The sequence below is a fragment of the Rhipicephalus sanguineus genome, chromosome 9 (assembly GCF_013339695.2).
Source record: "Rhipicephalus sanguineus isolate Rsan-2018 chromosome 9, BIME_Rsan_1.4, whole genome shotgun sequence".
NCBI lineage: Eukaryota > Metazoa > Arthropoda > Arachnida > Ixodida > Ixodidae > Rhipicephalus > Rhipicephalus sanguineus.
The window spans coordinates 50,018,080-50,030,848 of record NC_051184.2 but is presented as its reverse complement, the minus strand read 5'-3'; the positions used below and the strand labels follow the sequence as shown (position 1 = coordinate 50,030,848).

General features: G+C 45.7%; 1 protein-coding gene across 1 annotated transcript; it reads right to left on the bottom strand.

Annotated features, from left to right (window-relative positions):
- Positions 1 to 616: 616 nt before the first annotated feature.
- LOC119405513 (probable ATP-dependent RNA helicase DDX5) lies at positions 617 to 2,197 on the bottom strand. The gene has a single exon (XM_037672347.1). It carries the CDS (start codon positions 2,195 to 2,197, stop codon positions 617 to 619), a length of 1,581 nt encoding a protein of 526 aa, XP_037528275.1.
- Positions 2,198 to 12,769: the final 10,572 nt, after the last annotated feature.

Here is a 12,769-nt window from a genome sequence, read left to right as displayed (position 1 = left end):
ACCGACGTGTTCACGGTTGCATCAGATTGAACCACCGTCCTTTGCGAGCGCTAGTCACAGTCGCCTACCGGAAATAATCTGATCAAATAATAAATATGAAGCAAAGTAGCAAAAGCAAAGTGTCATCCGAGCACACGAACACGCACGACGGCTCTGCTCCAACGCGCGTGCATGCGCACACGCGGCTTCTCACAGACACCACCCACCCAGCGCCCTTTATCAAAACGCTAAGGGACACACAAGGCACCGTTTTGTAGCAACACAACGCGAATCTAGGTGCAATACGGAGCCGACGTTAGCTTGCTAGGGAGACCGCGCACGCGCAGACCATAGTACTACTTTTCTGCGCGCATACTCCGCCGGCGCGTGTCCGGCGTTCCGAATTATTCTGAGAGGGCCTGTACGTACGTAGATTATGTTGCTCAGTAACATATATAAAACGAAAGCTCCTGACACGTGATTTAAGTGATTTATATCAATTACTTCTTGGTTATAAATAAGCATGACATCTCGCTAAATTTAGGCAAAGGCAATTTTAAAAGGTGGGAGCACTGTAGCAGGAAAGTGGTCTCAATAATATAAGTGATTAGCCGTAATTACACGGCTACAATAAAAACTACCCAGCAAGAGTCTTCGTGCATGGACTGTCACACGACGTAGTAAGTATCCGCTGCCTACCTCCTTGGAGTTTCTTTGCTACAATAATAAGCTGCGGCGGTATATTCTGCTTGGCCTTCCGAAGCAAGGAAATCAGCTCCTTGGCACGCCGCGTTTCATCCGGTGCTAAGAACGTGCACACCACACCTCTTTCTCCGGGCCGAGCCGCAAACATGAAGCGGCGCGCGTATTCATCCTCGCTGCTAGGGTAGTCGTAGCTCACGACTAAACGCACTTTCAGTGCTGTTAGAGAACTAGCAGCTACGTCGGTTACCACTAGTATGGGCACTCTACCGACCCGCAGCGCTTTCAGCGCGTAGTCACGTTCCTGTTCTGTCTTCTTCCCGTGTATGCCGACGGCGAGCCAACCCTGGAGGCGGAGATTGCACACGAGATCATCCACCCTTTGCTTCCTTTCGGCGAACACGATGGCCTTGTCACCTTCCTCGCTAAGGGTATCATTGAAAAGGGCTACGAGTTTCTCCCCCTTCTCAACGGTCTCGCAAACATAAACAATATGCTGCACCTCACAGTTGTCTACCTCGTGGGTAGCCACCCCAATGGTGACAGTTATGGAGTCACTCGTTAAGTCTTCTATTAGTTGGTTCACGTCCTTCGTGCGTGAGGAAAGCCACACGAGGGTCTGGCGGTCAGCACGGGTGTCATCGGCAATGGTGCGAAGCTGCTTCTCGAAGCCCATTGACATCATCTGGTCTGCTTCGTCCAGCACCAAGACACTGCAGCGGCGTAGGTTTATCTTGCACTCCTCCATGAAAGACACGAGACGGCCTGGCGTGGCAACGCAAATGTGGGCACCTTGCTCTAGCTGCTTGAGTTGCGGTTCCCGAGTTTCTCCAGGTAGGAGATATATCGTCCGAATTCCTGACCTCGCGATGAAAGCATCGGCAACTTCCCGAATCTGTAGAGCCGCTTCCCGCGTGGCTGTAAGAACCAGCACTAAAGGCCCGTAGCAGATAGACACAGCCGGCTGGTGCATTACGTGAATGATGGCCGGGACGAGGTAGGCGAGAGGCTTGCCTTTTGATCCATCGTAGATGACGGCGACAAGATCTCTACCGCTAAGTGCCACGGGCCAGCACTGCGCTTGCACCACGTTGGGCGTCGAGCCTGGGCTGCGTGCCTCGATGGCCTTCGTTACGGGTTCAGGGAGGCCAGCTTCGTCAATGCTCAGGACAGGCTTCGGAACACCGCACCCCGTGACAATGATGTCATTGGCCTTCCGGTACGCTTCGACTTCTTCTATCGGTCGCTGGGCCGTCGTGATGTGTTCGCGGTAGACGTCCTTGTGGATAGGGGGCAAGCGAACCTCTGCCCAATGGGGAGCCAGTAGGCTGTATCCAACCTGAATGGACCGCTCCGGGGGTGCCACCCCGTTTAACATGCCATCGAAGAACTGAACATACGAATGGTCCCCGCTGCACAGCGGGCGTCTGAATAGTCGTCCGAACCACCACCGAGGAATAACGCGAGGAGGATTTTTTCCCGGAACTCCCTCCTCTGGTCCGTTCTTTGGATACATCGCTCGGCTGTTGAGTCCCAAGGTTGAAATTTGATCTGTGCGGGATGCAACTCGTCGTCTTTGTTGTTGTTTTCCTCTGAGCATGGCAAATACCTAATGTAGTGATGGCCGAGTGAAGGGTGAACATTTCCAATATTTTCTGTAGTGTATAATTGCTAGAGGTGATAGATAATGAACTACTGCTCTGAAATTTCAATTATCAAAATTAAATATTTATATCCGGCAGAATTTAGCAAGATATTCTTTTTAGTCTTAATGATAAATTCCTGAATGGCAAGAAAACATTATTGTGGCTGTATCCCAAGTAGTGGCCCCAAAAATATTAATCTGTTCTGGTGATTTCAGGTCCAGCATTCGAAAAGGTGGTACCTATATTCTTTTCCTCAATGTAGTGAGCATGTGACAGCTGTGTTTTCTTGTTCTTTCAACATTATGGCGCATACCCACTGCGGAGGATGGGCCAGAAAATCATAGGTTAGAAGGTAATTCGAAGAATGTTGAATCATAAAAGAAAAAAATAATAATAAAAAGAAAATATTAGGTAATATATCAAATAAATACTACAATTACTATGCGATTTCGCTAGTAGACCAGACTTCCGAACTAATGTGATCAAAAAAATTTCGAATAGAGTTGTTAGATTTTATCGCAGTTTTATTTAATTTGCGAACAGTTGCTGAAGTCAAGATTAAAACGTTGTACGTTTAGTAGCTTAGATGAAATTACACACCGCATTAAAAACATTCCTGTGGCAATATCCTAAACCGGAGGCACCGAAGCTTAGTACAATTTCTGCGGTTAAGTTTAAGCCTATCTTCGAAAGCGGAGTAATGAGAAGTCTTTTCCTAATAACTGAATATCTGCGACATGACAAAAAAAAACACAGCTTGAGAAACTGTGGTAATAATACTTTCTTTGGCAGTTTGCGTGCTTTAATAAAAGACCACTACGGTAGTTGTTTTATTAATAAACAAACTAATGAAGCCTGCAGAAACTACGTGTGGTTTCAGTCTTCAATTTTTACTGGCACTGCAATCGTCATCGCGTCCGCCAACCAGTTTCGTGGGCGTCCCCAAACCAATCAAAGAAGACCGAACGCTTATTGAAAAATTCTGTTTTAAAACTTTTTTTTTTGTTTTCTAGTGAAAGCGCTGCAAGGTTGGACACTTCAGACGGTACGCTTTCTATGCCGATACAATACAGAAAAGCGATGAAGGACGGTAGACAGACTCATTAGGTGTGTGGGGCTGCTATCACCCCCTGTAAAGTCGTTTGCGCCTCATGGCGCACGCACGTCTCGCGGATCAGTTGCAGTTATCATTAACAGCCGCCAAGCGAAAGGTGGCGCTGTGCTTGCGTGATGTAGGCTTCACGCGGTGGTGCCAGTAGCACCGCCTTGAGTGAGATACGTTGGAGCGCACAGGGAAGAGCAGCGAGTTTCTTTGGGGTTTGGCAGCGTGCCTGGAAGGACGTCTCCCGCAGTGGGTTCATGGAGAAAATACCGCGGCCCGTTTCCCGTGGAGCATTCGTGAGCGAGCCGAACGTCAGCGACGCCGCATTCGCGGTAGCTTGCATATGCGTTATGTTGCTGGTGTTGGTTATGCTGCTTGTGTGTTGCATTAACATTGTATTGGTTATTTAGCATGTGACAAGTCATGTACTGTTAAATTCGGCTGGCAAGCTCGTCATTGTAAAAGAAGTTCATTAATGTACACTTGTTTGTTTGTTGCCCGACTGCGCGACTGTCTCCGTTTGTCCCGATAGCGCGGCGCTCCTCAATTCGAGCCCGCACAGGTGCTACAGGCTAGGCCTACGCTTGCACATCACTTGGCGTTGAACCAGGGTTCCGTTCTTCAATGGCCTTCCTTACGACTTCAGGGAAGCCAGCTTCGTCGATGTACAGTATGGTCTTCGGAACATCGCATCCGGTGACGATGATATCGGTAGCATTTTGGTATGCTTCGACTTCCTCCATCGATCGCTCTGCCTTCGCGATGCGTTGTAAAGACAGCCGCCAGTGGTTCTAACACGCAAGAATATTGTGTGAAATGATGTGCTATGGCGGTTTGTCAATATACAAAGTACTCGTATGTTGACAAACCACCGTAGCACATCTCTTCTATATCGTACTACATTACTGCGGCACGGAACTATAGCTTAACGCTAGCGCCACCGCAGAAATGCGTTCTCTAGAGGAAAATACTGTTGTAAGGCTGTGAACTGTGAAGTAGGCACGCACACCAGAAGTGACTAACATTAGAATCATCGAATTTCTTGAAAGACCTTAAGGCCATTAGGGAATACTAAAAGATGGAGTGAACGGGAGAGTTTGCGGTACAACACAGCGGATGTAAAGAGCCCTGAGTGCGAGACGAGAAATCACTAGAAACGAGGCGTACCTTAGAGTCACTTTTGTGCTCCTACTTGTGTAAATGAGACCGGCACTCACGCCCATTTCATGACGCTACTCCCCCCCCCCCCCCAACCCTGGCCTCCAATGTCCAGTAATATGTCATTAGCGAACCCGCGTTTTAATCAATGGTCACGCTGTTTTACTATATTAACCACGACGGCGGTGACTCTGGCACTTAAACATCCGGCTGCATAGCTGAACGTTGCTACAACGGCAACCCACGCGACAAAAGTTATGACTAAGGAAACTAAAGCGTACAGCTCCTGTGTCGTTTCACTCGCAAGAAAAACGGAAGTTGGAAGCACGGTAAGGAAACAAACCGAACGTAAAAACACTGAGGGTCATCAAGATCGACCTTTCAGCTGTCTCTGTTCACTTCCGGAGAGAAGATGTTCCGAAAAGAACATAACCGAGTGCAGCATTCACGTCAGATTACGTTTCTGCTAATGTGTACCTGTTAGTACCCTTCCTGTTGCCTTTAGGGAACGGATTGCACTTTTTGATTTATTTGATTTTCGCTATTGTTCTGCGCCTGAAAAACAGTGTCTCTAGCCTCGTTACGGCGTTTAATTCTACGTTCACGTTTACCGCGGTCATCTGAAAACTCACAGGGCAACTTATGCCTTCGCCTAAGGCGACTCGAACGCGAAAACCATCTCTTGCTTCCGAGTCTATGTGTTTATCCCCCCCCCCCCCTCTACCCCAGGAACCTCCCTGCACCCAACGTGGTTTTCCACTGGCTCTGGAATCGGAAGCATCGGAAGCTTTCTGTGCCTCACGCACTCTTGCAGTGCATCCTTGGATGGGCCCACGTTTAACACAGCGACAATGCCATATGATGACGCCCCAAATTTTTGCGACTTCCGATGTCATGCTGGCGTCATCATGTGATAATGATTTTTTTTTCATCACTCGTATTGATGCTGCCGACGCCGACAGTCACTTTTCTCGTTTGATGAGGCATCTAAGCCTTTCGCCTAAATTAAGCCAACGATGCATTCTCTGCCTGCGTAAATTGAAGCGTGGACTAATCAGATACAATCCGTATGCTTCCCGCGTTTGCCATTTGATATGTATTAAAATATTAATGAGAGAATTGTACGTACGTACAGCATGCCCATTCGCACCTACACAAAACTCAGTAACCAGCTACACGGATCGGTGACGGCCGATCCAAACCTGCACACCAAGGAAGGCCGTGATACAATTTACAAAGCTTGGCCTACTTGCCGAAGCCACAGCCACATACAGGTTCAGACAGCCCATCTGTAAAGTAAGCTTTGAACCTGCGACTGACAAGTTGTCTGAAGAAGCCAAACCATGATTTAGTGCTTTATAGCCTGGTCACAATGGCAAGTTTAGTGTCATTTTGAGCGAGTGCACTTACGCCCCCAGAATGGCACTTCGGCAGCGCGCTGCTACACGAGAAAGGGAAGTGCACTTTGGAAATGATTGTAATGGCGATGGGTACTGAAGTAGCACAACAGATATTTGTTATTTCGGGCAACGTAATACTGTGTTACAGGTATAACCAGTCCTTACAATAAAATTTACGTACAAACGCCGCGGCTGCCGCCATTGCACGGCGTGCGCTGGGCATGCCCCTGGCGGTCGTGGCTGTAAACCACCCGAGCACGGGAATAGCAAAGTAGTTTTTGTGTTATAGTATGTTTTATTGCGCAAGAATATTCCTAAGAACGAAAACGATAGTTTAAAAAATGCTATGAACTCAGCTTCGGATAATAACTTATTTATTCTCGAGCCATTGCTATCGAGGCTAGACACTCCGTCTCGGCAGAGTCAGTTTGGCGAACGCACTCTCCGGCAAGTGCGCGTTGCACGAGTGTCACTAAACGCTCCCGTGTGACAGCGTGCGAATGGCACTAGCGGCGAAGTGCACTCCCTCAAAGTGCAGTCAAGTTGCCCCCTGTGGCAAGTGTATTAGTCACAGACACACTTCGCATGTTCGTCGGCAAGCTGTAATCATGATACGGCGAGTCCACACAGCAGGTACTGGATGTTCTATGTACAGTTCCTGCAAGCCTTCAGCAGACAGCACGACGCCACTAGTACTGTCATTAGTAATGAGATCAAACACGTGTCAACGTGTACGGTAGAACTTGATACGCCTGAGATCCTGCGTCTAGTACCAGTACCATCAAGTGTCAAGATGCGAACGTGCATGGAACGCAGCAGTATTGTTTAGGCTCAGGCGAATTTTTCGTATGCACACTTCTTTCTATCTCCCCATCTTTTTATCACTTAATCCCCTTCCCCAAGGGTAGGATAACAAGACGGACGTACCTCTTCTTGATTTTTCTGCCGTTCCTTCCTCCTCCTCCTCCTCCAGTAACCAGCCAGTCACTAGGTTTCATATCGCACTGTGCCGTGAAATTATGAGCAATAGGTGTTAAAATTATTATTATCGTTTCCTCATCACTTCAGCAGTTTCATAATTGATGCAAGTTGGGTGTGCACCCTTCAGCACTCCTCTCTAAAGAACAGTTAGCGCAATTAGCTGAGTACGTTTATCTTGTAGCGGAGACTTATTGCTTCAAACTCACACATTGAAAACCTTGTGCAAATAGCACCGACGAGTGTTTCGGCTGCGTCGGCAACAGCAGTTCTAAGCAATGTTTGACTTTCTGAATCCTTGTTTCATAATTTAGTTCAAGTTTCCTTCCTTTGGTACAATGCAGCCTGCCACGTTCATGTCTGGATATTTTCACTGCATTTAATTTATTCTTCTCTCACTCTACGTGATTTAACACTGATCCCTACAACCCGCAAAGACATGCCAGAAATCTAAGTACATTAGACAGCGCAATTCTTTCAGAAGGCTGCACTATGGTTGGTGACCTCCCTTCCAAAAAAGAAATAAAAAACACACCCTCCTCCCCGCGCCCTTTGCTTTATTCCGCGATGCCAATGCTTCAAAGGAATCACATGGCGTGATCCTACGTAAGTTTAGCCTTATTCTTCCTTTCTGCAATCTGTGTTCATCCAGGCAACCTCATTTCAACGACTAAGTTGCCCTCCTTGGCAAAGAGCTTGCTTCACCTTTGCAATGCAGAGGTTTCATTCTTTCATCTATATCTCTACGCTGCCTCCACTCAGAAGATGATCGTGTACTAAAAGCGCGCTTTACACGATATTCGGGTTCGCCGAGGTGAAGCTTCCTTTCATAACAGGTCTTGCACTCAACCTCTTCGGCTCGATTTTTTTCGAGACGCTGCAGGCTATATCTGGGCTCGCGACCTGTACGCTCACGTACGAGCCCAAAAAATGATCCCAAGAAAAATGCTACGTTCTCTCATTACGCCGCTGCTGCCGCCACACCATATACTGCACTATTTGCCTCCGCGAATGGCCAACCGCTTTTGTTCTTTGTTGAGTGGCTAGACTCCCGCTATGTTTTACTTATTATATGCTATCATACCACTAGGCGGGTTTTAAGTGATGATCATTTACTTCTTTGGAACAAAACATTTATACTGAACGAAATGCTCCCGTAAGTACGCTCATTCAAATTATGGGCATTCTATTAGGCAAGCCAATTACAGCGTGTCTTCACTGTCGAAAATGCCAAGAGAAGGAAAAAGCGTCAAATAACTACACCACAAGCACAGTGGCAAAGCATACTTTTTGTGTCCATTTGTGTGCGTTCAAAAACGAGCAAGTTCTGCGTGAAGTATATATAGTAACGTGGCAAGAAATAAGCGCCTTGCTCTCAAACAAAATAATTTGCGACGTTGGGCGTGGCAGAAACACAAAAAGAATTGCAAAAATATATGTTTAGGTCTTTCTCTTAAACGCTAGGTAGCTGTCTTGTGTGGGGTCCTAACGCTAAGACAAACATGATATTACCGGCGCAATTCACAAGGCATCTTCCCGGCGATAAACACGAAGGGCAACTTGATGCACGTATGTGCTGCAAAATTTAATTGAAGATCAGTGTACATTTTAGGAAACTTTATTTTGTATTACATTTTAAATGTTATGCGCAATTGATAAAGAAAGAAAAAAAACAACAACATGAGTGGTGAAGAGGTAGAACGTCCGCGTATATCTTGACAATCGATAGGACATATACGTAGTGTTATCTGAAAAAAGCAAAGCAAAAAAGTGGCGAAGTTTGAACTATGCACTAAGCCGCGCAAGCCTTGAAACAGCGTTACTGGACTAAGTCTGAAGACTAACCTGGTTGCTTCTAGGATGTTTCTAGGCCTTAGCTAGCTAGATGATGATGGTTGTTCCTTGGTTACATTTAGGTCGTTGCTAGGCTTTAGCTAGGTGATGCTAGGTTGTTTCTACGTTGATTCTCAGCACAGAGAAGTTCGAGTTCAACCACACACAGTCCGCCAACGCGACACGGATGTGAAAACTCCACAGACAGAAACTCTCGCTGAAACCATGCGTTCGCACCTCTCGTTCAGTCACAGACACGACTTGGATGTCCAACCAGAGACAAACTCCTGCTGAAACAAAGCGTTCGCAACTGTCATAGAGCTACGGGCACGTCGTCGTTGGCGTAGGCCTTCCGTCGCTTAGGGTCCTTCTCGTAGCCGTCGTTGACTTTCCGGTTTCCTTGTGTTGGGCCAACTGTTGCATTAATCCTTTTTATTGGACCATTGGCGAGTAGTCAGATTTACCCAATGGTTGTGGCACGTACCCGTTTATGATTATGATAATTTTTTGCAGTCGCCGTTGCCTTTCCCGTTCCCTAGTGTTGGGATAATTATTGCCTTCTTTTTTTTTTAGTGGACCACTGGTGAGTAGTGGGATTAACCCACTTTCTGTTGCACATACCCGTTTATGATGATGACAGTTCACTGATAGGCCATACAAATTTCTGTGGCACATACCCGTTTGTTGGACCAACTGTTTTCTTCATTTTTTGTGGACCAGTGATAAGTAGTGGGATTTACCCCATTTCTGTGGCACAAACCAGTATATTTTTCGAGACAGGGTCCGGCACGTTACGGCTACCTCAAGCAGCTTCGCTTTTAAAAATCATAACAATGCTCTAGATTAAGGAGACGGAAGTAAACGATACCTAGAAGGAGTGATCACGGAATGGCTAATTTTGGCAATAACAAAATGAAAAAATCACAGCATATCCAAGGAGTGAATGATGATGAGTGGGCGAAGCTGCGGAGGTTCATCGGTAAACCGTGAATCTTCCGTGAATTCTGCCCAACCGACGTGAGATCGGGCGCGTTTATACTAAAGGTTCGATGAGTTATGACGACTTGCAGCTCACTTTAATTTTACATGTACGCTGTGAATTTTCATTGTTTAGAAAACCATTGCTTTAGAAAAATCTGGCGTCTTTCGTTAAGCAGCTGGCGTCTTTTCGTTTTGCTTTAGAAACATCTGGCGTTCTTTCGTTTTGCTTTTACGAAACATCTGGCGTCTTTCGTTGGTTTATTTCATCAATCAACGGCGTTTTGAACAAAATTTTTATTGTTTAATCACGCACAGGAGAAATCTCACCAGGCACTACCTTGTAGGTAAACAATGGCTGCTAATGGGAATGAGAGACAGAAGAAGTCGGCTTTTAGCTAACACTTACACTTCTACTTCTACTAACGTTTCCTACTGGAACATGCCAATGGCTGCTAATGGGGAATGAGAGACAGAAGAATTCGGCTTTTAGTTAACGCGCACGCTGCGAATTTTTTATTGTTTAACAACGCACAGGAGAAATCTCACCAGGCACTACCTTGTACGTAAACAATGGCTGCTAATGGGAATGAGAGACAGAAGAAGTCGGCTTTTAGCTAACACTTACACTTCTACTTCTACTAACGTTTCCTACTGGAACATGCCAATGGCTGCTAATGGGGAATGAGAGACAGAAGAATTCGGCTTTTAGTTAACGCGCACGCTGCGAATTTTTTATTGTTTAACAACGCACAGGAAACATCTCCCACCGGCACCACCTTGGAGCTCAAAGCGTAAGACTTGTTACGGACTACGACCACTACTACTGCTACTACTACTACGACGACGACTACGAGGGACGAACGGGTGCCGCCTTAAGGAGCTTCGCCCCTAAAAAAAAAATCACAGCATATCTACGGAGTGAATGATGATGAGTGGGTGAAGCTGCGGAGGTTCATCGGTAAACCGTGAATCTTCCGTGAATTCTGCCCAGTACATCATCACCGACGTGAGATGGGGCGCGTTTATACTAAAGGTTCGATGAGTTATGACGACTTGCAGCGCACTTTAATTTTACATGTACGCTGTGAATTTTCATTGTTTAGAAAACCATTGCTTAGAAAACATCTGGCGTCTTTCGTTAAGCAGCTGGCGTCTTTTCGTTTTGCTTTAGAAACATCTGGCGTTCTTTCGTTTTGCTTTTACAAAACATCTGGCGTCTTTTGTTGGTTTATTTCATCAATCAACGGCGTTTTGAACAAAATTTTTATTGTTTAATCACGCACAGGAGAAATCTCACCAGGCACTACCTTGGAGGTAAAGAATGGCTGCTAATGGGAATGAGAGACAGAAGAAGTCGGCTTTTAGCTAACGCTGCGAATTTTTTATTGTTCAACAACGCACAGGAAAAATCTCCCACCGGCACCACCTTGCAGGTCAAAGCGTAAGACTGGTTACATACTACGCTACGAGGGACGAACGGGTGCCGCTATAAGGAGCTTCGCCCCTAAAAAACCTAGGCTATCGTGCCACTGCGCATGTTTTGGCCCATGCTTTCTTTTTTAGAATTAATAAAAAGAAAAGAATACAAAATGAGGGTGCGACAGTACAGTGAAAGATCATTGTAAGTTGCGAAGGAGATTGCAACCAACACGTTTCCTCGCACCGATGACGGACGGCTATTGGAGCAATTCAAACACAACTGGTTGCAAATGTCCTTACGTTAGACGACCCACAGTATGTTTCACGCTTAGAAGTTTCTTCCTGTGATGTCTCAACAATGTGAGAAAATTTCAAACGCTAGCACGCGGACCAGCTTTCGCTCGTGTGTCCCACACGCTAATGATTTATGCAATCTTACAAAAGCTGGATATGTTATTTAACTCTGAAAGTTCGCAATTTCTCCCCAATAAACTTTTTTGACTTAATAGTTTGTTTATGTTATAATACCTTCAGAAAAACATACCAGGAAGAATCTTATTTATATTTGCCTTCACGGAGAGTGTGAGGGAATATATTAATCTCACTCACTGTCAGTTTCCAATATATACGTCAGCTACTGATGGTCAAATTTTCCTGCTGTACTATTCCATATAGGAAACGGCTTTCACATACAGACGCGTCAGAACTGGCGAACCATGCCCTGTAATCCCAAAATGTCCTTAACACTGGAAAGTTTCCTAAAAGAACATTTCGACAAAATCTGATCATTTTCCTATTATTAGGAACGGCAAAGAGCCAATAGCAAACAACACTTACTGAGGATAACCATTGCGAATATGGACCCCGATTCCCTGTTACTTCCCCGTAAAGGCGAGCTGCGTAATTGGCAAACCCTCCTGTGCAAACAGGCATTAGCGAAGTTTCTCTGTGCAAGAAGACGTTAACGGCGGCTAATGTCCCATCTCGAATTACAGAGATGCGCCTGGTCTTTCTATGGAACGAACGGCGACATACTGGAAGGAACTTCGTAGCAAGTAAATTGGGAAGCAGAATTAGGTTAGCCAAAAGGCACTTTATGTCGTACAGTGGCGCACAGAACGAGATATCTGCATCGAGTTACAGTAGCCGTTTTTTGAAGTTCTCACCGCAATCCCACAGATGCCTTTGCGATGAACTTGCAGGCCTGGAATTGCAGATGAGAGGCAAGCGGCTCATCGCAGAACGTTTCCCTTCACTACCATTACCGTTAATGTCTTGCATACAGCTGGACGTTGCCAGATTTCTGACATCGATTTCACAAAACTGTCATTTAATGAGTGCATTTCGGCGCATCAGCCAGTCGTTTCGTTGGTATAATATGTCCAGCTGCAATATTGGCAGCAATTTCTCTTACAAATAAATCAACTATAAGATGTTGCTGTTAATTAAAGACCCATTTAGATTTCTTCCGCAATACTCAATATGATAAAAGAAAAAAATAGGTTGTATCAAGAGTTTCTGATAAAGCGAGACCCGGATAAATTTAAAGCTTTTAAGGTATACAGAAATAA